The sequence below is a fragment of the Dasypus novemcinctus genome, chromosome 23 (genome assembly GCF_030445035.2).
Source record: "Dasypus novemcinctus isolate mDasNov1 chromosome 23, mDasNov1.1.hap2, whole genome shotgun sequence".
Taxonomy (NCBI): Eukaryota; Metazoa; Chordata; class Mammalia; order Cingulata; family Dasypodidae; genus Dasypus; species Dasypus novemcinctus.
The window spans coordinates 40,856,745-40,880,884 of NC_080695.1; the positions used below are offsets into that span (position 1 = coordinate 40,856,745).

A 24,140-nucleotide genomic window follows, 5' to 3' on the forward strand; every position below is an offset into this window, starting at 1 on the left:
ATCTAAGAGACAACCCTTCAATGAATGGGGATGGCTGAGTTCCAACCTGTGTTAACTTGTGCAAGATTAAATTCCACAGAGGGATTATTGGATTAGTTTCAGTCATATGTCCTTCCCATCCCACCCCCATGTTGGCCAAGTGGTATTGGAGGCAGCTTGACTGAAAGTCTCACCAAAATTGTACTCAATGGGGGAAAGAGAATTCCCTAAAGCCATATAATGGTGTTTATTACCAAGAGAAAGGAAAGAGATACAGGATAGACAAATGGCACATGGCTATTTCTAGCACATTCCATAGGCCAAAGCAAGTCACATGGCCAGCCCAGATTCAAGGTACAGGGAAGTGGGCTGACTACAATGACACCTTACAAAGTGTGATGATACAGAGAGAGGTGAAGGCCTTGAAAATCCATCTACCATATCACCTTAAGTGCTTTCATATTTAATATAAATATTTTATATTCTATCAACTAAAAGGAATATGCTGCAATGTTAAGAAAACCTTTTCTCTGTACTCTTAAAAATTTTTATTAGAGAAGTTGTGGGTTTACAGATCAATCATGCATAAAATACAGGATTCCCATACAACACCCAACCACCAATACCTTGCATTGGTGCAGAATATTTGTTATAATTGAGAATAGCACTTTCTTGAAATTATACTTTTTTTAACAGTATTTACCTTTATTACAATTGATAGAAAATTATTAAAATGGTACTATTAACAATCATCCATAGTTTACATTAGTTGTATTTTTCCCTGTTAACACCTTGTATTAATGTCATACATTGTTAAAAATTCATGAAAGAACATTCTTTTACTTGTACCATCATCTACAATATGGTTCACTGTGTTATACAGTCCTATGCTTTAACTTTTAATTTTTATTCTAGTAATATATATGACCTAAAGTTTCTTCTTCTAACCGCATTCACATATATAATTCAGTGCTGTTAGTTACACTCACAAAAATGGTGCTGCCATCACCACCATCCATTTTCAAACTGTTACAATCAACGTAAATAGAAATTCTGTACAAATTAAGCAACAATTCCCAATTCTCTAACCCAACCTAATCCCTGATAACATATTCTAGATTATAACTTTATGAGTTTGCTTATTATTATTAGTTTATATCAGTAAAATAATACCATATTTGTCCTTCTGTGTCTGGTTTATTTCACTCAGCATGTCCTCAAGGTTCATCCATGTTGATGAATGCATCAGGACTTCATTCCTTTCTATGGTTGAGTAATATTCCATTGTATGTATATACCACATTTAGTTTAACCATTCATCCATTGATGGACACTTGGGTTGCTTCCATCTTTTGGCAATTATCAATAATGTTGCAATGAACATTAGCATGCAAACATCTGTTGGAGTCCCTGCTTTCAATTTGTCTTGGTATATACCTAGTAGCAGGGTTGCTAGGTTCTATGGTAATTCTATACTTAGCTTCCTGAGGAACTGCCGAACTATTTTCCACAGTGGCTGTACCATTTCACATTCCTACCAGTAGTGAATGAGTTTTCCTGTTTCTCCACATCCTTTCCAACACTTGTAGTTTTGTTTTTAATTAGTAGCAATTTTACTGGTATGAAATGATATCTCATTGTGGTTTTCATTTGCATTCCCTAATAGCTAGCAATGGTGAGCATATTTTCATGTGCTTTTCAGCCATTTGTATAATCTCTTTGGAGACATGTCTATTCAAATCTTTTGCCCATTTTTAATTGGGTTGTCTTTTTATTGTTGATTTTTAGGATTTCTTTATATACTCTGGATAGTAAACCCTTACCAATTTCCAAATATTTCCTCCCATTGAGTAGGTTGTCTTTTCACTTTCATGACCAAGTCTTCTGATGTGAAAACCTTTTTCATTTTGAGGAAGTACCATGTCTATTTTTTTTTCTTTCATTGCTTGTGCTTTGGTTGTAAAGGCCACAAAACCATTGCCCAAAACAAGATACCAAACATACTTCCCTACACTTTCTTCTAGGGGTTGAATAGGCCTGGTTCTTTTTTTTTTTTTTTTTTTTAAAGATTTATTTATTTATTTAATTTCCCCCCCTCCCCTGGTTGTCTGTTCTTGGTGTCTATTTGCTGCGTCTTGTTTCTTTGTCCGCTTCTGTTGTCGTCAGCGGCACGGGAAGTGTGGGCAGCGCCATTCCTGGGCAGGCTGCTCTTTCTTTTCACGCTGGGCGGCTCTCCTCACGGGCGCACTGCTTGCGTGTGGGGCTCCCCCACGCAGGGGACACCCTTGCGTGGCACGGCACTCCTTGCGCGCATCAGCGCTGCGCATGGCCAGCTCCACACGGGTCAAGGAGGCCCGGGGTTTGAACCGCGGACCTCCCATATGGTAGATGGACGCCCTAACCACTGGGCCAAAGTCCGTTTCCCGGCCTGGTTCTTATATTTAGGTCTTTCATCACTTTTGAGTTAATTTAGTATTAGATAGAGGTCCTTTTTCATTCTTTTGCATATGGCTATCCAATTCACCCAGCACCATTTGTTGAAGAGATTAGTTTTTCCCAATTGAGTGTAGTTGGCAGCCTTGTGAAAAATTAATTGGTGTACATCAGATTTCTGGGAAGATGGCAACAGAATAGGTAGTCGGGGCTCAACTCTCTCACAAAAACAACAGAGGAAGGGCGAAAAAGCTGTCCCAGGGCCTGCTTTAAGACTCTGCAGACCACAAAAGTATCCATCCCCCAGGAGGACAAGGGACAGAGAGATGAAGAAATCAAAACAAAACCATAAGTTACTAGTTGCACAGCAGGAAATGGCACCCATCCCCCATTCTCAGGGTGAACAGCCTGGATAAAACCTATGGCTCACTGCAGTCAACTGAGAGGGGAAACAGACATCTTCCTCTTTGGGAAGAGGGAGGGTGCAGTGGCAGGTGAAGAGTGGTTTCTCTTCAATAAATCTGGCCAGCAGAATCCACTTTGAATCTTGGCTCTGGACAGTCCAGAATCACTGGATGGTAGAGGCTGAAAGCCACTTTGCCCATTTCATCCATTGGCTTTCCATTGTCATATCTTAATATTGTCTGTCTTTTTCCCCTTTGTTATCCGTACTAATAATCTTCATTTCTACACTTTTCCAAAGTTCTTGTCATTGTCTTTTCCTTTAGGCTGCAGCACACCCTTTAGTATCTTTTGTAAATCTAATCTCTTGGTGACCAACTCAGTTTTTGTTTGTGAAAATTTTATAAAAGATATGAGCCATCTATGTGCTGTCTAGAAGAGACAACTCAGACATAAGAACACAACTAGATTGAGAGTAAATGTTGAAAAATGATATTACATGCAAATAGTAACCAAAAAAGATCTGGAGTAGCAATACTAATATCAGACAAAATAGATTTTAAATGCAAAACTGTTATAACAGACGAAGGAGGTCATTATATACTAATAAATGGGGCATTTCACCAAGATGAAACAATTATAATAAATATTTATGCACTAACCTGGGTACCCCAAGATACATGAGGTACACACTGGCAAAAGTGAAGGGAGAAATAGATGTTTCTACAATAATAGTTGGAGAATTCAATACACTACTCTCAGCATTGGATAGAACATCTGGACAGAGGATAAATAAGGAAACACAGAGCTTGAATAATATGTTAAATGAACTAGGCCTAATAGGCATTTATAGAGCATTATACCCCAAAACAGCAAGATACACATTCTTTTCAAGTACTCATGGATCCTTCTCCAGGACAGACCATATGTTGGGTTACAACACAGGCCTCAATAAATGCTAAAGCTCTTCTCCCCCAAAAAACTGAACAGGAAGGAATACTACCAAACTCATTCTACGAAGCCAACATCACCCTAATACCAAAACCAAGTAAAGATACTATGACTAAAATAATCAAATATTTAGGAATAATCTTAGCCAAGGACATAAAGGAAATTACAAAACATCGCTAAAAGAAATCAAAGATGACCTAAATAAATTGAAGGACATTCTGTGTTCATGGCTTAGAAGACTAAATATCATTAAGATAACAATTCTACCCAAACTGATTTACAGATTCAGTGCAATCCTAATTAAAATCCCAACAGCATTTCCTGCAGAAGTGGAAAAACCAGTTATCAAATTTATTTAGAAGAATAAGGGGCCCTGAATAGCCAAAAATGTCTTCAAAAAGAATGAATTTGAGGGATTCTACATCCTGACATTAAAGCATATTGTTAGCTACATAGGTAAAAAAAAAAAAACAAAAAAAAAAAACAGCATGGTACTGGCATATAGATAGACATATTGACCAATGGAACTGAATCAAGAACTCAGAAATAGACCCTCACATCTATGGTCAAGTGATTTTTGATCATGCTGTCCAACCCACCAAGCTGGACCAAAGTAGTATATTCAACAAATGGTGCTTGGAGAACTGGATAGCCATATCCAAAAGAAAGAAAGAGGACCCCTATCTCATACCTTATACAAAAATTAATTGAACATGGATAAAGGAGCTAAATATAAAAGCAACAACCATAAAATGAGAAGAAAATGTAGGAAAACATCTTCAAGATCTTGTGGTAGGTGGTCGTTTCTTAAACCTTATACCGAAAGCACAAGCAATGACAGAATAAAATAGATAAATGCAACCTCCTCAGAATTAAACTTTGGGTTTTCAAAAAACTTTGTCAGAAAGTAAAAAGTCAACCAACTCAATGGGAGAAAATATTTGGAAACCACATACCTGACAAGGTTCAATATCCGTGTTATATAAAGAGATCACACAATTCAACAATAAAAAGATAAGCAACTCTAATTAAAAATGGGCAAAAGATTTGAGTAGACATTTAACCAAAGAGAAAACACAAATGGTCAAAAAGCACATGAAAAATGTTCAACATCACTAAGTATTATGGAAATGCAGATCAAAACTACATACCTAATAGAATGGGCATTATTTTTAAAAAACAATAATGACAGGGAAGTGGCTGTGGCTCAATCAGTTGGGCTCCCATCTACCATATGGGAGGCCCTGGGTTCGTGTCCCGGGGCCTCCTTGTGAAGGCAGGCTCACCCACATGCTGTGGAGTGCCACCCAGCCCGCAAGTTCTGCAGAGAGCCAACTCAGCAAAGTGATGCAACAAAAAGGGAGACAAGCAAAAACACAGACAAGTGGGCAGTGAAAGGACACAGAGAGCAGACAGCAAACAAGCCGCAAGGGGCAGGGGGAAATAAATAAAAATAAATACAGACACAGAAGAAGGCAGAGCAAATGCATAGGATCAGAGAGCAGACAGCATACAAAAAAAAAAAAAAGCCACAGGGGGAGAGGGGGATAAATAAAAATAAAACAACAACAACAACAACAACAAATTGCAAGTGCTGGAAAAAATGTGGAGAAAGAGAAACACTCCTTCACTAGGGAATATAGAATGGTGCAGCCTCTGTGGAAGACAGTTTGTCAGTATCTCAAGAAACTGAATATAGAAACTGCCATTTATGATCCAGCAATCCTGTTACTAGGAATATATTCAGAAGAATGGTAAGCAAAGACACAAACTCACATTTGGAAACTGATGCTCATAGTGGCATTATTCACAACTGCTAAATATGGAACCAGCCCAAGTGTCCATCAACCAATAACTGAATAAACAAAATGTGGTATATACTTACAATGGAATACTATTCAGCTGTAAGAAAAAATGAAATTGGGATGCATATAGCAACATGGATGACCCTTGAAAATATGTTTAGGGAAATAAATGAGACACAAAAGAACAAATAATGAATGTTTTCACTAATCTGAACTAAATACAATGAGTAAACTCACAGAGGTAACTCTAGAATATAGGTTACTAGGAAATAGAATGTGGGTTGAGAATGGGAGCTAATAACCAATATAAATGGAATTTTTAATAAGGTTTATATTAAACGTATGGAAATGAATGGAGTTGATGGTATCACATTATAGTGAGTATAACATTGCTAATTTATAAATGTGTTTGTGGTTAAAAGTAGTAATAGGTGGACATAAATGTCAATTGAAAGGAATTTAGAGAAAAATCTAGGTAACATAATGATTTTAGGGGTAGATGAAGATTGCAGTTAATAGCATAAATATAAGAATGTTTTTTTTTCAAAATGTTAAGAATATGATGATACACAGAAAACTTATAACAATGTATCTTATGGATGATAGTTAACAGTAATATTGCAATGTTTTTGCAGCAATGGCAAGGAAGATATATGAATTATAAGAGACAACTATAGCGGGGATAAGGGGGTATGGGATTTTTCCTTTTGGAGTAATGAAAATGTTCTAAAATTGACTGAGATGATAACAGAATAACTCTTTGATGAAAATGAGAGCCACTGAACACACAAAACATGGTGCTGTATAACACAGGGAATCCAGTGGAGGAAGATGGGCTGTGGTTAAGGGGACAAATATGAGAATGTCCTCATATTTGTATTAGTATAATACTAATATCATACTAGAATGTTCTCATATTTTTATTAGAATAATACTAATACAGAGTGTTAATAATTGGGTGCATTGGGGGGAAAATACACCAAATACAAGCTATGGGCTATAGTTAAAAAATAGTATTTTTAATGATGTTCCTTCATAGTCTATAACATATGTTCCCCAACAATGCAAGTTGTTTTTGGTGGGGTAATGTATGGGAGTCCTGTATGATGACCTGCACGCTTTTTTCGTAAGTTCACAATTTGTACTATACACTTTTTATTTATGTTTGTTCATGTATGAATTATATACTTCAATAAAATTGTATTTTAAAAAATCATTTGGGGGAAGCAGATGCAACTCAAGTAATTGAGCTCCCACCTACCGCATGGGAGGTCCCAGGTTCAGTTCACTGTGCTCCGGCAGATGAGCAAGACAGGAGCTAGCATGGCGAGCAGACACAAGATAATGCAACAAGGAGACACAAAGAGAAAACACAATGAGAGACAACAAAGCAGGGGAACACAATGAGAGACACAGCAAGTGACTGAGCACCTCTTCCACATGGGAGGTCCCAGGTTCAGTTCCTGGTGCCTCTTAAAGAGAAGATGAGCAGATGCAGAGAGCACACAGAGAATGGACATGGAGAGCAGACAGCTAGCACTAACAATAGGGGGGTGGGGGAAATAAATAAGTAAAATGAATCTTTAAAAAAAAAATCAATTGGCCATAGATAGGAGGGTCTATTTCTGAACTCTCAATTTGATTCCATTGGTCAATGTCTATCCTTGTGCCAATACCATTCTATTTTGACTACTTTAGCTTTGTAATAAGCTTTAAAGTCAGGAAGAGTGAATCCTCCAAATTCGTTTTTCAAGATGTTTTTGGCTATTCAGACCCCTTACCTTTCTAAATAAATTTGATAATTGACTTTTCCATTTCTGAAAAGAAGGCTATTAGAATTTTGATTGGGATTGCATTGAATCTGCAAATCACTTTGGGTAGAATTAACATCCCTGCGAAATTTAGTCTTCCACTCCATGAATTCAAAATATCTTTCCATTTATTTACATCTTCTTCAAGTTCTTTTAGCAATGTTTTGTAGTTTTCTATGTACAAGCTCTTTATATGCTTGGTTAAATTTATTCCCAGATATTTGTTTCTTTTGGTTGCTAGTGTAGATGGAATATTTTTCTTAATTTCCTCCTCAGATTGCTCATTACCAGTGTATGGAAACACTTTTGATTTTTGTGTGTTCATCTTGTACCTTACCACTGTGCTGAATTTGTTTATTAGATCTAGTAACTTTATAGTGCTTTTTCAGGACTTTATCAGATCATGTCATCTGTAAACAGTGAAAGTTTTACTTCTTCCTTTCCAATTTTGATGGCTTTATTTCTCTTTTATTTTTGTGGCAGCCATTGCACTAACTACTAGTTATGGACTCCTCTGAATTGATATTTGTATGTAAATAAATTTTTATTCAGAATTTCTAGACCCTTTCTGTCATCCATTTAGCTAAACTGCCCTATCTTCATAATTACAAGTGGATGAAGTCTTTTCTGCCTTTTCCTAGTTCTTTCTGAATCCACTAAAGGCATACCTTGGAGATATTGTGAGTTTGGTTCCAGACCACCACAATAACATGAATATCCCAATAAAGTGATTCACACAAATTTTTGATTTCCCCAAAAATTAAATGTACAACAGCAGTATATCTAAGAAAATGTACATAGCCCAATTACAATGTGACAGAGAGACACAAAGTAAGCACATACTCTTAGAAAAATGGTGCTGATAAGCTTACTTGACTCAGGGTTGCCACAAATCTTCCATTTGTCAAAAAAAAAAAGCACAATATCAGCAAAGCACAATAAAATGAAGTGCAATAAAATGCGGTATGCCTATATTGTTAGGAGGCTCATTCAACTTGAAACTGTACAAAGGTTCAAAAGAAAAAATAACATTAATGTTACATAGGTATGTTGCAAATATTCAAGAACATTCCCATTGACATAGTCTATCTTTTCCAAGTCAAATTCATATTTGAAAGCTATTTTAAGTTCTATTATCATAACTGGTATGAGTTTCTACATTCCTTATTTATCTTATACTGCTAAATTCTAAGTAATCTTACCTTGTATTTTAAAGCTAAGCTACAAGAAAAGCACAGTTTTAAAACTTTTTTCTTTCTTCCTTTTTTCCTTTCTTTCTTACACAAACATAATGAAGCAGAAAAGCCCTGGAGGGTACCAGGAGGCTTGGTTTCTCATTAGAGCTCTTTCTACTACCTTGCTATTGATCTTGAGCAATCACTAAACCATGTTAGGATTAATTTCTCTATTTTACAACAGACAATTCAACTTTGTTTGGAAACCTCATGCTCTGAATCCATTCACTTGGGCATTATTCCTTTATACCATAAAGTTACAACCCATAAGCCTTTGATTCTATAGCTTCTATAGAAAACTTCTATAGAAATCAGATTTACTGTAGTGGCTATTGATTTTTAATTATTTTTATTGCTTAGCACCAAAATAATTCAACCAATTGGAAATTAATAGAGAAAATAAAGCAGGAGTCATCCATTCTCCCATCTCCCTATTCCTATTCCCAGCAGTGATTAAACATATTTAAGATCAGTAGAGCAAGAGCACAAACAAATCAGAACCAACAATGGTTGTTAATACCCAGCAGAGCTGTCCTGGGGTGGACTTGCTAAATACAACAGTCCCCTGCCCTGGCATACCCTCTAGACCTTTAATGCAGAAGCACATTTCTGTATCCGCACAAAGACACAGAAATGTATATACACACATATACGATTTTTTGCTTTACTTTTTTTTCTAAAGCAATATATGAAACCATACAAATTATACAGCTCTGAAACTTGAGAGGTTTTCCTCCCAACTTTATTGTGGACATCTTTCACTTGAGTGTAGATCCAAATTGATAAAATAAAGAAATCCCCAGGGGACCCTCAGAACCAAAAAAAAAAAAAAAAGTGCTTTACTTCCTCTCTTCCTCTTTGAACTCCCTCTTGAGTTTCCTCTTTATATCTTTTGAAATTTGAAAACCCCGCTAAGGTGACTGAGTCTGACAGCTTTACCCCTAATTCATTGTTTGACACAATGAGAAATAAAGTCCACATGCCCTAAACCCAGCCCTGAAAGCAGGGCAAACCCTCATCTAATCACGAGGAGTCAAACTAACTGCCTTTTTGTGTCTCTAAAAACCGCTTGCAGTCCCTAGAGGCTTAAAGCTGCTCCCCTTTTTACAAGTGATCCGGCTTCCTTGTTACAGCAACATTTTTGGTGTCCCGACAAAAATGCTGTAATCTGCAAACTCAGCTCCGATTTGTCTTATAATAAAATGAATTCATAGATTAATTTCAGTTCCTGAAGAGTTCCATACTCATGTAACACACAGGATGTAAATATAAATGAGGAAACTTAAGTACACACAGTGACATGATTGTCTGTCCAGGATCTTTCTTCTCTTCCAGTGGCAGCACCGTGAGGTGACTTTAGGGAACTCTTCCTCCCGCAGTGTGCAGTAACTTAGACTTTCAGTTAAGCTGCCTTCTCATCCAGACTTAAACAACATTTAAGTTGTTTCCAAAATTAATATTTTTACAATTGTGGAAAATAAGACAGCAGACTCAGAATTGAAAAATAAGACACTATCATTTATAAGAATTACATTCAGGAAGTAAGGAGGGGAGCTACCAGGCTGAGACAATAACAAAACTATAGGCATCCTTCATGTACAAAAATGTCTTGTGATTAGTGGGTGAGAAATTGTCTCCTGACACTCAGGGAAGAAGAGATCAGGCTACTCAGAGGAGAGGGAAGAGCTTGTACTCAAAACTGGCAAACTTAAAAGGGCTCATTAAAAAGAGTGTGGAATGGGAATGTAAACTTGTGCAGCAATTGGAAAGCAATGTGGCGGTTCCTCAAAAAGTTAAATGTAGGACTGCCATACAACTCAATAATTCCACTCCTAAATATATACCCAAAAGCAATGGGAAACAAAGACTCAAGCAGATATGATATGAACCAATTTTACAGCAGCATTAAGCACCACACCCAAAAGGTGGAAACCCAAGTGTCCATTGACCAACAAGTGTGGATAAACAAAATGTAGTACATATACACAACAGAATATTATCCGCCATCAGAAGGAATGGTGTTTCAAGGCATGCAGGAACATGGATGAACCCTGAAAACATTATGCTGGCTGAAATAAGCAAGGTACGTAAAGACAAGTACTGTGTGATTCCACTTTATGAAATATCTAGAAATAGCAAATTCATAGAGACAAAAAATAGATTGGAGGGTAACAGCAGATAAGGGAGGGGAGAAGGGGAACTTGTTGCTTGGGTAGAGAGTGTATGTAAGAGCTGGAAATTTTTAAATAAAAAATTTTAGTGTGGAAAACACATTGGAAAGAGATACCTGTTTATTTAGCAAAATAGTATTTTTGTAAAGACCAGTTTTTCTTTGCTGATATTGAGAAACCATCTCGCTAAGAAGCAGCCACTTCCTCCTTTCAAAGCTGGCTGCACTGGGCGTGTAGTCTCTGTATCCTTGAGGACTTACACAAGGGTTTCTCTAGGGCAGGTCCTAGAAATTGATTCTTATGGACTTTGAACCCATTTTTCAGTGACTGTGCTAAGCACAGCTGAAGTTAATCCCTGGTGCACTCACCACCTTCACCACCCACTACGGTGGTCCTTCCTCTCTCCCAGGCTCTTGCTCAGGGCCTTTGTGCTGTCTCTTAACCTCCCAGATGCCCCAGTTTGGGTATCTAAGGAAGACTGTTCTCTCCAAAGCAAGACCTCACACTCTGGAGAAAAGCACCATGGGGGGTGGGGGGTGGGGAGGTGACAGCGAGCCTGGGGGCAAGGCCTGTGCCTTTTGGCAGCCAGAGCAAGCAAATTAACCACTCACCTCTCGGACCACCGTCCCATAGGTCTCTGAGTCTTGTTCTGGCTTCTTCCTCTTTCACCTCATAACCTTAACTAGCTGGCCAACAAACTGTCTTCAGCTTTGGAGAAAAGGTGCCACTGAGGGGGAGTAATCATCTATAGAGCTTTCCCTCTAATTCTAAATCCTTTCATCATTTCTACACCTAAAACCTACTTATCCTGTATTTTGTCCCCTCTCCATAATTCCACTGAGACATAATCTAACAAATAAATTTCCATTAAGAGGTTAACCATTGGCAATCATTTGTCCTGCCTTCCTCTCCCCAGGCATTTCCCAAATTTTTCAGATCAGAAGAATCACCAGTGGTGCTTGTTAAAATGTGTTATCCCAAACCCTTCCCTTGGAGCAGGAGTTCTTAACTTTTTTGTTCCACGGACTTCTTTGCCAGTCAGGTGAAAACCACAGACCCCTTACTAAGTCCACACTGTGTATTATTTAATAAATATATCACACCCCCACCAACACATCCCCACAAGAATAATGTTTTTTTGAATTTCACTTCAAGCTCATGGACTCCTTATTAAGAACCCCTGCCTTAGAGGGTCTGATTCAGTAGTTTTTTGGGGGTGGGGCCCAGTAATTTGTGATATTAATGACAGCCCTGTGATCTTTTTGATCAAGGAGATTGGGGAAACCATTCTAACCTGCGATGGTATTTCAAATGCCTACAACAGGGAGTGGAGATTTCACCTTCATTTACATCACAGAGGCAACACATAAAAACATGAATTACAAATTCTACCCCACACAGGCACAGGATATGAGAATTCTATTCACCTGTTATGGAAAAATGGACTGCAGACAAGTAGGCATCTCTGAAAACAGTGAGAGATACTGAAAAAAAGTTGATCACAGGTCCCAAAGTCAGGGAGAAAAACTCCAATTCACACATGTGAAGACAATTTTAAGAAACTGGTGTCACAAGCAGCTGGTGGAATACCCAAGGCAGAGTTTCAGAAAGTACCCAGTGGAGAGCAGAACACTACTTCTTTCAGGCTTCCCAGAAAGCCCCTTGCTCCCCAAAACCCTATCAGGTGGGAGGGCTGAGATGATTCAGGTGCACCCAATTGGGAGGGGTTGCCAGGGTCACGCCCCAGCCTTCCTGCTATAAAAACACGAACAACCCACCCTATCGCTAGCTGGTTGGTTTGGTGGTGCCTTTGGCCATGGGGTACAGGCGGGGAGCAGATGCCAGTAGTTCCCCAAGTTGGTCCTGTGCAGGCATGAGGTGAGTAATTCTAGGGGTGGGGAGAGGGGACACGGTGACCTTTGTTTCTCCTCAACACTCTCTCATCCCCTTTTAGCACCTACGGATTACTTCGTCTCTTCTTTGCCCTTGTGACTTTGGCCAGCTCAATGGATGTCCCTCAGTTGGTGAATCCTGACTTCCCAGGTATGCCTCTTTGGTGAGGGAAATGCCCTAAGCTGGAAGAAGGGTGCAACTAGTGTATCTAACTGGCCAGGAAACCCAAGCTGAGTCAGGCAATCTCTACTCACGTCCTTCCTTGCCTTGGTCAAGTCATTAGTTCTAGTTGTGTGTCTCTGTGTTTGCTATACCAGCTCCATAAGAGGTTGTAAAAATGCATGTGCGAAAAATCACTCCCTTCCTGCCTCTAGCTTTATGGCATCCATAGAATGTTAAGCCTCAACGTTATGCTCCCATATCTAGGAGCAAGGGTCCTCAAATGCAAACTCATGCTTAAAGGAAACATCAACATACTTGACAAAATAGAACTGTTTCACTTGAACCAAAGCTGTCAAAACTTTTGCCAGAGGTTGCAGAGTGGTAATTTAGTCAGAAACTTGTCTACAGAAATATCCTTGGGTTTACCTGGGACACTTTTTTTAAACTAGAATTTAGAAAAAACCTACAATCCTCTCCTCCACCAGGTCAAGATCAAACAAAAAGAGTAGTGTTAAACTTGAATCCAGCTCTATCCTTAAAGTTGAGCAGGAAATCCTGGGCACTTCACTGATAACTATCTTACAGTCTCTGTTCACTGTAGTTGTATGTTTGTCCTACAAATCTGTGAGCTCCCTGGGGGTAGAGGTTAAACTTTGCATCTCCCAACCGGCATCCTTCCCTGATGCCTATTAAAGAAGAGTCTCTCCACATGATTCAGTAGGAATCATGCCTCCTGAAGCTCAAAGAGGCCTCCCATGCTTCCTTGCTCTTCCAGGCACTGTCATTTGCAGTGAAGATGGGATGACAGTGGAATTTCCAGGAGATCTTGACACTAAGAAATGGCATGCATCCGTGGTGGGTAGGTAACATGTACTATCTCTACTGAGTCCTGCTTAGTAGAAATCCCTTGGTTTGGGGCCAGCCTTATCTGGTTAACAGAGTATACAACTCTAAGTAGCAACTGGCATCTGATTCCCAGGATGCCACAGGGCTCCCCAACTTGCATTTTTTGCCAGGAATGGAAGACCTGTTTTATCTTGGAAATGGCTTATATCAGAATCCCCTGGGAAAACTTTAGTTGCTTGTCACTGCATCTCTCAAATCTTAGGTTGCATCACCTAATTGGATTAGTTAAAAAAAAAAAAATTATGTAGCCTTGGATATGGCTTGACAGTACAGAGTACAGAGCCTTGGTTGGCCCTGTCACTGAATCTTTTCTCAGATGCTTTCAGCTATCCCCTGTCTAAACTGCTCTGTCTTCTATAGATTCCCTTGGCCTGGACATACCAAACTGCACTCATATCCTAGACCCAGAAAAGCTCACCCTGAGGGTTCCATATGAGATTTGCACCAGGAGGGTGGTGAGTAATTGCTATGGGGACTGCTGTGGGAAGTGGTATAACCTAATAGTCAAGGATGCAGACTTTGGATTAAAGCAGTGGTTCTCAATCGGCGATGAATTCTACACCTGGGAGATATCTGACAGTGTCTGGAGACACTTTGGGTTATCACAATTGGAGAGCTGTTGCCGGCAACTAGTGGGTAGAAGTCACAGATGCTGCTAAATACCCTATAATGCACAGGGCAGCCCTCCCCCTTCCCCAGGAATTATCAGTACCAAAATCAATAGTGATGAGGATGAGAAATTCTAGAGTCAAGTCCTTGGTATTGAACTCTGCCAGTTTCTTGGTATAACCTGGGGCAAGTTGTCTAAACTTTCTAAGCTTCTTTTTGCCCACTTGGAAAATGGAGATAATGGTACCCTCTCCACAGGGTAACTGAAGCTCAGTGATGTAATGCAGTTGTAGAACCTGGCACAGTGCCTAGGAACAGAATGTTCAAAGGTTATCTGTTATCTGTAATCCCAATGTGAAATGGAAAGTTATTTTGATGCTAGCGAATAGGGAAAGCTCTAAACTATAGAAACAAGTGTTGGAAGACGAACAGCAACAGCTAAGCAGGCTGGTTTGCTCTATTGCCAAGCAACACTGTTGCCCAATCAGTGTTATTACAAGCAATAAAAATGACCTAAGGGAGTAGTTTCCAAGCCTTAGTGTATATAAGAATCACCTGGGGAACTTGAAGTACAGACTTAGTTGATCTACCAGGTGTGGGGTGGGTCCCAGAAATCAGCATGTTTATCAGGTTACCTCTTCGACCCTGATGCAAGTCTATAAGTCCCTTGTCTAAAGGGGCTTGAGAACCTTAAGTTCATCCGGTCACCTGAGGCACTCTGTGCTATGAAGGAATCACGTATTTTTGTGTGTGCATAAAAACCTCTGGCTAAACTCTTCCCTTATCAAACAGCCCTCCTCAACTTTAGGAAGTTTAGAGTTGCACTATTCTTTTTTTGACCAGGGTTCTGCTAATTAATTAGGCCTGTGGATGGCCTAATTAAGGCTGTGACCCACGTTTTTTTTCCAGTGGTCCTCAAACCAAGAATTGCTTATACTTTTTTCAAATTTTCTTAAAGCTACATAAGTTTGTGGTCTACAAAGCCTAAAATATTTACCCATCTAACGCCTTAGAGTGGCTGACACATGCTTTAGACTGAGTACTTTGAGGATGGGGGTGGGATCAGATGACTGTGCCCAGCACTCAGCACAGTGACTGCTCTGCGGGTGCTCAATGAGTGTTTGACTTGGGTAGAGAACCCAAACCAGCCAGGGCCATGATTCCCAGATATAGTAGTCAGATGAAACAAAGTTCCAATTCCTGAAGTGCAAGAGAACTGTTCTGTCAATGTATAAATCTTACTAGATATCTGAAAGGGCTAGCTAGAGTCTCCTGGTATAGTAATGTTACTTTCTAGATCCTGTGGTGGTTAATGAAGGTTTTGGCACTCAGCTAGGTCAGATGGTAATCTGGAATCCCCTCTCCCACTGAGGTCCCCACACTTACTCTGTTCTATCCCATCCACACAGCAAGGTGAGTACCAGATGACCATCAAACTCATGGACAAGGATGCTGTAAGACAGGCTGTCACATATCAGATCAGCTGCCCAGCTATGCAAGCAGAAGAGGCTCGGACCAGTGCATTTTCAGGATCTACAAACTGCGTGAAGGACTTTATGTCTGTGAGTGGTTAGACTGATTGCTTCTCATATGGCTACCACAGAGAAAACATGGTGGTGGCCAAGACAGAACAGGGCTTAGAATTCAGTTCAAGACAGAAGTCACATAAGTATTGCTAATTTCCTAAGTATATTGAGCCTGTTTCCAAGTCTGAAATAGGGACAGCCAATGCACATAGGGTGGCTTTAAGAATTGCCTCAGCACACCGACTATAGAAATAGTTCAACTAGTAGCTGGTTATATAATTTGACAACCTGAAGACCTATTTCCCAGGCCCTATGCCTGGTGCTGGGATATAGTAAGTGAACAAGACCCCAGTCACACCTTCATGGAACTTAATCAAATATGGAAAACAGAAACAGTAACACCCATACTTCATTGATAACTAAATGGCTCGAAATACAGCTCTAAACATAGTGAAAGGCTGTTTAGTGTATCAACTTAAACCTGGAAGGGAACTTGGATTTTCCAATTGCTTTTTGGTATCAAACTCAAAGAAATAATTAAGGACATAGCTTGAATCTGTAGTGGGACCTGTGCACCTCCTACTGCATTCAACCAGAGAACCTCTTGGCATAAGAACTACACAGCAGTTGCTTAGGTATTCACCATGTACTGGCAGATGATGTGCCTTTAGAAGTGTTTTCCAAATCAAAGCCTTCATTTATGACTCTCTCCCCTCTCCCCCTCCAGCTTTCCTTTCCACAGATTATCCCTGGCTTTGATGACGAGACTATGGTATGCAAGTAACATTTAATTTCATATTTACTAAGGGGTATCATTAATGTTAATTCTGATTAAAATAAATGGATGACATGAGCTCAATTCAACAGCTTTCGAGTGAAGGTAAGCCCCAGCCCTTCAAATAAAGTTTTTGGCTTTAGGAGCCAGAACCTCAGATGGGATGGACCCTTGAAGTTGGTGAAGGTCCAAGAGTTGAAACTCTGACCCTTCAGGAGGCTATGGAACAAGGATATACTTTCCTGATCGATGGCCACAAGATGGTGTTACAAGTGTCATTCAATGCCACTGGAGTGACTTCTTACAAGGTAGGTGAGAACTTCTTGTATTACCACTAGTGCATGGCTATTTTAGTCTATTCCCCTTCCCCAAGGATCCAAATCTACATAATATAGGACTAGGGCACTTGTAAACTTCTATGAATTAAGATGTTCTGTTTGGGTTATCACTGACTGTCCCATATTGTAGAACAGTAGGAATTGGTGCTTTCTAGGTCAACAGTCAAGACACTACAAATGAACTCATAAAATGCTTGGAATAGGGCCTGACATGTAGAAATTGCTTGAATGTTGGCCATTATTTTAACTAACAGTCCTGTTTCACTCAGATTGCTGAGTCTTAAACACTAATTCTGACTGCAATACTATAGTCGCAAAACGAGACCAGCTTTGATTACTGTCTGCCTAGAAATGATCAGCTACAGGTCATATCAGCAGATATCACTAGAGTTCAGGTGTTATAGAATACAAGACTTTAAAACTATCAAAACTAATACCTCTAGAACAATCACTGGACAGATCTATGTTTGTGCTAAAAACAATGCCCAGTATCTGAATGCATACTTGCCCTGCTTATTCTTGTATCATTGGTTAGAGTTTCAAGTACATGCCTCTCAAAATGTTCCCTGTCCCTTCTCCCTCATGTCCCCCTTTTCTTCCACCAGCAAGAGAACAGCCATCTCTACACTGTGCCTCTGAAACTTTCATTTGGATCTCCTGGAGGCAAGCTCTCCCTCTCATCACGAATGGTTTGTGTCCCAGGTGAGGCCCTAGGAAGCTGCAACCCCAGTTGAGATGGTGTTCTGGAGGGTTGCTCAAGGCTGATGGGCAATTCTCTTGGTCATCCCTTCCAGATCCTGTGACCTGCAATGCCACACACATGACGCTCCCCATTCCGGAGTTTCCTGGGAAGTTAAAGACTGTGAGCATTGAAAATAAGAATGTTGCCATGAGCCACTTGAATGACAGTGGTATTGACATAGAAGCAACAAATGGCTTGAAACTGCATTTCAGCAAAACTCTTCTCAAAACCAAAGTATGTTTCATCATCAACCACTAAACTCTGTAGAAATCTGACTTGAAATAGTCTCTTGTATAATCATGATATAGCTGACTTGCCCACTAACTAATCGCTAGTGTGATAGGCATTCCAAAGTTGAATGAAAAAGTGAATGTCCAAGAAACAAGTTCACTTCTTAACTTCTGCCATGGAAATCTTCCTAAGCGTCCCAGTTCAGGGTACTATCAACTTCATGTCAAGTTTCTAATGATGAACCTTTTTTCTATATCACAGAACAGGACAGTTTGATACAAAGATCTCATTGCTCTCATTTAGACCAGTCTCCAGTACAATTGTCAAGGAATGCCAGACATGCGTCCCCCTGCAATCATGGAGTACTTGTTTTACAAAAGCATTCTATAACATTTGTAGAGTCCTTCTTACTGATATTTGACTTGGCAGGGCATAATGTTCATGGGAATTTGGTCTGTTAGTTCATGCTTTAGTGTCTTGTACAAAGAGCATGCTCCAACATCCTGCCTGGGGAAGTGAGTCTCCCCTGTTCTGGCTTAAGGGAAACCAGATGTCTGGAATATACCTACAGTACTAAACATCATCCTTCTGCATCCCTGCCCCTGCTCTAGGCTCTGGATGATCAGACTGTGGCTGCAAATTACAAACTGATATTCTTCTCTCCTTCTAGTTCTCAGAAAAATGTTTATCATATCAGTTCTACTTATCTTCCCTCAAGCTGACTTTTCACTTTGGTCTGGAGAAGGTATCCATGGTAGTTTATCCTGAGTGTCTCTGTGAGCCATCAGTTTCTATAGGTAAATATTAAAAATTTTCTACCTTGGTTCTTGTGCATGTGAAAACTGTTAAATTCCTGAATTGGCTTAAAGCTGAATTAAAGACAAGTCAGAAACAGACTAGCTGCTGTTCGGGCTTTCAGTAAGAAACATTCTGAATATATGTATAAGGTAGATCTGACAGTTTCATCTTTATCTTAGGCAGCTTGAGTTTAGATATGCATACAGGTAGATCTCACAGATAGACTCATAATAACCTAAGTTCTTAGTCATAAAACTACCATTTAGGTAAGATGGCCTCAAACCTCTAATTAGAGGAACCATAGATGTTTCTCAACTCCTGCAAGTTTCAGAGAAGGAGTATAGTGTCTGTCTGCTCTTGTTAGCACTGCCACTGCACCTGTGCTACCTACCATCTTATCTGTATTGGGTCTAGCCAAACAGGAACACTAGTTCCTACTTCAACTCACACACACACACATACTAAATCACTAAGTATTTGAGCCTTCAAAGAAGAGACAATCTCACACAGGCACTGAACTTTAAGCCACTGAATCTGATTCTTCACTCATTTCTGCCCTCATCAGGATTTTTCTTACAAATCTTTATCCCTTATGAAACTTCATTCCCTGTCTCCTGGTCCCTTCTGTTCTCTCATACAGAAGAGCGTAACTGTTCCTTGGGATTCTTAGGTTCTCCTTCTAACTCAAACTACTCAAGCTACTACTAACTCAAACTACTACTCTAGGTGTTTTTCCCAAACTTCCTGCTGAAAATTTGTTTCTAACAGATGAGTGACACCATAAGGCTTGTAGGTGACAACATATGGCAGGCACATTCTTCTAACCCTCTGCTGTCTAGTTACAGGTGGCCTGTGTACCCAGGATGGATATATGGACTTCGAGGTCTACGTCAACCAAACAAAACCAGCTCTCAACTTGGATACTCTCAGAGTAGGAAACTCATCCTGTCGGCCGAAATTCAAGGATCAGTCTCAAGGATTGGCACAGTTTCACATACCCTTGAATGGGTGTGGAACAAGATATGAGGTTAGTACTGGCAGGTAATAAGAGGTTAAGTAAGACTTGTTTTCCAAGTAACTGGTGGTTAACCAATTTCCAACTCCTCTAACCTAACTCTAAACTTATCAAGTTCAAAGATGATAAAACCATCTATGAAAATGAGATACGTGCACTCTGGGTAGATCTTCCTCCAAGCAAAATTTCCAGGGATAGTGAATTCAGGTAGAATATGACATACTCAAATTCTAGTTCAAATTTCAAGTTAACCTCAAATTCTTTGCACTGACCACACCCCTAATAACCCTACTTTCTCTTACAGGATGACAGTGAAATGCTACTACAGCAGTGATGACATGCTAATAAATACAAATGTGGAAAGTCTTCCTCCTCCAGTGGCCTCTGTGAAGCTTGGCCCACTTGCCCTGACCCTTCAAACCTACCCAGGTGAGACAAAGCAAACCCTTGAACTTTTCTTTAAGATGGACTTTCTGATGCATAAAGACTAATTGCACAGTAGTGATATTTGAGCTTCTGTTACAACCATCAACTATCTAAATCCTGAAGAGGCTTCCATTCCATTCCAGATGCCTCTTACCTACAACCTTACGGGGACAAAGAATATCCCGTGGTGAGATACCTCCGCCAACCAATATATCTAGAAGTAAAAGTCCTAAACAGGAATGACCCCAACATCAAGCTGGTCTTAGATGACTGTTGGGCAACAGCCACCACGGACCCAGCCTCTCTCCCCCAGTGGAATATTGTTGTAGATGGGTAGGTACTCTCCATACCTCAAGGTTGTACAGATTACCCATCAAAGCTTGCTAATGAAGAAAGACTAAAATGTTTCTTGACTGTAGAGGAGCTCTAGGTCACAAAGATACAGATCTAGTACCTATTTCTCAGTATACAATCCTTAGCCTAATCAGATGACTTATGGTTTCCTATACTGGACATTGCTCTTGAATCTTAAGGAATGGGATCTTCCTCAAGGAAGCTTGACTCTAATGTTCTTTTGGAGAACAGAGCTCCAGTCCTAACCATTGATTTAACACACATCATGTAGTACAGAGCGTCACAGGAAGCATCAGAACTCTGCAACCCAATAAGGGAAACACTAACCACACCACTTCATGAAGAAATCCAGGCTTGCCACTTAAACAGCACAAACTAATACTTAGTAATGATAGAGCTGGGCTGAGCACCAAATTGACTTCAGTGCACTGTAGAGCTCAAGTTCTCAAGGCTGTGGCTACCTTTGTTTGCACGGTGGGCCTCTCAGCACCTGGGTCTGCACCTGGATAAGGGTTCTTTCTGGAAGCTGCTATGGTCTGTTCTCAACCTTTAGTCATACTAACTCTAATTGTATTTCTGACCTAGGATAGTGTAACTAGTCCATTTGTACAGCTCACTCCTATAGCTCACGGAAGACTTGTTCAAGTGTTCTTTCCCAGGAGGGCCTACTCTAACCCTCCTAGCTAAAATTAAACTCCCCTTACCCTGGCTTATCTCATTTGTACTTACTGCCTAACATACTCTACCTCCTATTACCCTGCTAGCATGTAAGATATACAACACAGGGTGATCTCTACCTATTTCAGTCACAGGCCTATGCTAATAGTCTGAAATAGTGCCTGGGAATGGTAACTACTCAGATTAGTAGAAAGAAGCCAGTGTCTTCTGAAGTGATACATGTATAACTCAATTCTTAAGTTGTTAAATCAATCTTAAATCCTAGAATAAAAGACCAAGCTTAGGACTCCATGGATACTGCTGTACAGGACCAGGTAGGAGGTATATCAAATAAAATAAAGGTACAGGTAGAAAGTAGATAATAGTGTGAAGGTGTCTTACACATGGGGCAAACACTGACATAGACTCTGAGGTAAAAGTGGCTGATGTCCCTCCTAGCTGTGAATATAACCTGGACAACCACCAAACAACCTTCCATCCAGTTGGCAACTCTGTGGCCCATCCTCATCACTATCAAAGGTTTGAAGTGAAGACTTTTGCCTTTGTATCAGGGACACAAGCATTCTCTGACCTGGTAAGTAACAAGTCATGTGGGGTGGGTTGAATGTATGAACAGACATTCCACTTAACTCTTCTCATTTCCAGGTCTACTTCCACTGCAGCGCCTTAATCTGCAGTAGCCTTGCTCCTGATTCTCCCCTATGTTCTAGGACTTGCCCTGTATCATCTAGGACAAGGCGAGGTAAAAACTTCAAATCTTCACTACTGGAAGTCTATTGAACTTTTGAAGCAAGACTTACCCTTTCAGAACTGAAGGCCTTAAGGATGCCTCACTCTTGGCTTAGTTCCAAGAGCCTAGGAAACCTCTTAATGAGCAAGATAGACTAGGCCAAGCTAAGTTTGAGATGGGCAGGTTCTTGATCAGTCCTATAGACCTTCTTATTGCACATGGGCTATAACCTGATCTCTTGCAGACTTACCTTTAAGAAGTTGCTACTCTTGACTCTGGGTAGATTAGAACTTAATCTTGGGATCAATTCTCTAAGAATATCCAACTTATTCAGTAAGATGTATGGATCTATACAGGCAAAGATAAATGGAGGGAACAGTAAAAGTCATGGGAGTATCAACAAGCACATATCAAACCACAATCCAAAAGCCAAATACTTGTTTGTGTCTATAGCCACAGCGTCTGCTGAAGGGAAAACAACAGTAAGCCTCCCAGGACCCATCCTCTTGTTGTCAGAGGACTCCACATTCAGAGGTATGGATTTAAAGCCTGGGGTAATTCCTGGACTCTCGACGTTCTTGGCTTTTTGTGCTAAAACTGAGCAGTAACAGAATAAGTATCTTCTCAGCAGTAACCTCTAAATCTCTTGGACACCCTTGTGGAAATCTCTAACCAAGTGGGACTATACATTTTGCCTATTCTATAACCTCAACTTCTTAGCCACTCTTAACTGTATGAAGATCTACTTACTAAAAGCTATGTAGGGTTCCGTGTAGTTCTACTTAGTCACAGCCCTCGATCATGGATATCTAGGTCAATGCTGGTTGTCGGTGCCACAGCAGAATCCTCAAACTTTACCTACTATGCAAGAAATTCAGGAAATATCTTTAGAAGTAGGAACAATAGGTCAGAAGGTATATGCGTTTTAATTTGCTACTGCCTAATTTACCTCAAGTCTGAACTAGATTTTATTCTCATATCTTCATCCCAGATAGTTTCAACTTCAAATTCTAGGCCTAAAATGAAGCAGTCTTATATCCCTAACTCAAGGGACAGCTAAGCATGTCTGTTAGCACTAGGCTGTGTTAACAAAGTGCTGGGACTCTAAGGTACTCTCCAGGTATAGTACAACCTGATTCTAGACTGTTAAAGCAAATGGGGAGTGAGGATAGAAGTAGAGAGGAGGGGATAGCTCCGGGGGGTAAGCCTCCGAAGCAAGTTCTGAGGCCTAAATTCATTCCTTTCTCAGGAGCCTCTAAAGGACTGGAGACTGCTGAAGATGCTGCTCTCAAAACAGTGGTGGTTATGGCTGCCTTAGCAGGTGTCATGGCAATTCTAGGCCTCTTCATTTATCTGCGCAAGAAGAGACCTATGTCAAATCGCTAATGATGTTCAAATAAAGTAGTTGAAATAAGCCTCTTGCTTGTATTTTTAAGATTAGATGGAGTTCAATTTTTCTGTCATTACCTTTTAAAATAGGTGTAGTAACTGTCCCCTGGGTTGGCTCTAGTCTGTGCAGACACAACCAAAGTAACGAATGGCTGACCCACTTCCTTCCACTAAGACTCCTGTCTGCCCCCCCCCCCCCCATCCCATATCTGAAGCTTTGGGCACTGCCAGTCAATAGGTTTCCTACCACCACCACCAAAACTTCCCCTACCTATAGGCATAACTACCCTTTCCTTAAAAGGAAGGGAAACGTCCCAATAGTGATGTAGTATCCAACTTGAGTATTTCCTAACTCAATTTACTGCTTCAAATACGAAAATAGACATTCTTTCCTGAGAGCTTAAAGATTGATACTCTCCCCCTTACTCCCAGCCTGAGTAAAGATCAATAATTCCCTTCTGGGGAGGGAAAGGAATACTAGAAGGTTCTAGCTTCCTTAGGTGCTGTAACATTCCTGGTATTAAGACCCCACAACTCAATACCTTTTTTCCTCTTTGAGCCTGGAGAGCTGCCCTTCCTTTCCCTCCACTCTTCCTGTTGGAGAAAAACAGTGCTCACTGGGATACAGAAACTGATATGACCACAGGCAGAGAAATTAAGGTCTCCCAATTGAGGGGGTCTGAAGAACAGACTTCAGCCCTCCCACCAGCATGGTGGGGGTCTGAAGAGAGACTTCAGCCCACTCCTGGGAGGTGGGGATTTGAATTTATACAGAACTTCC

The 24,140-nt window shown here is 40.2% G+C and overlaps 1 protein-coding gene across 1 annotated transcript; it reads left to right on the forward strand.

Annotated features, from left to right (window-relative positions):
- Positions 1 to 12,603: 12,603 nt before the first annotated feature.
- On the forward strand, positions 12,604 to 23,356 carry ZP2 (zona pellucida glycoprotein 2). Its single transcript, XM_071211470.1, has 17 exons — positions 12,604 to 12,665; positions 12,742 to 12,830; positions 13,618 to 13,701; positions 14,109 to 14,203; positions 15,767 to 15,919; positions 16,802 to 16,966; positions 17,602 to 17,698; positions 17,791 to 17,972; positions 18,640 to 18,766; positions 19,607 to 19,794; positions 19,898 to 19,989; positions 20,087 to 20,211; positions 20,352 to 20,541; positions 21,679 to 21,814; positions 21,886 to 21,982; positions 22,424 to 22,504; positions 23,220 to 23,356. Exons 1-17 carry the CDS (start codon positions 12,604 to 12,606, stop codon positions 23,354 to 23,356), a joined length of 2,100 nt encoding a protein of 699 aa, XP_071067571.1.
- Positions 23,357 to 24,140: the final 784 nt, after the last annotated feature.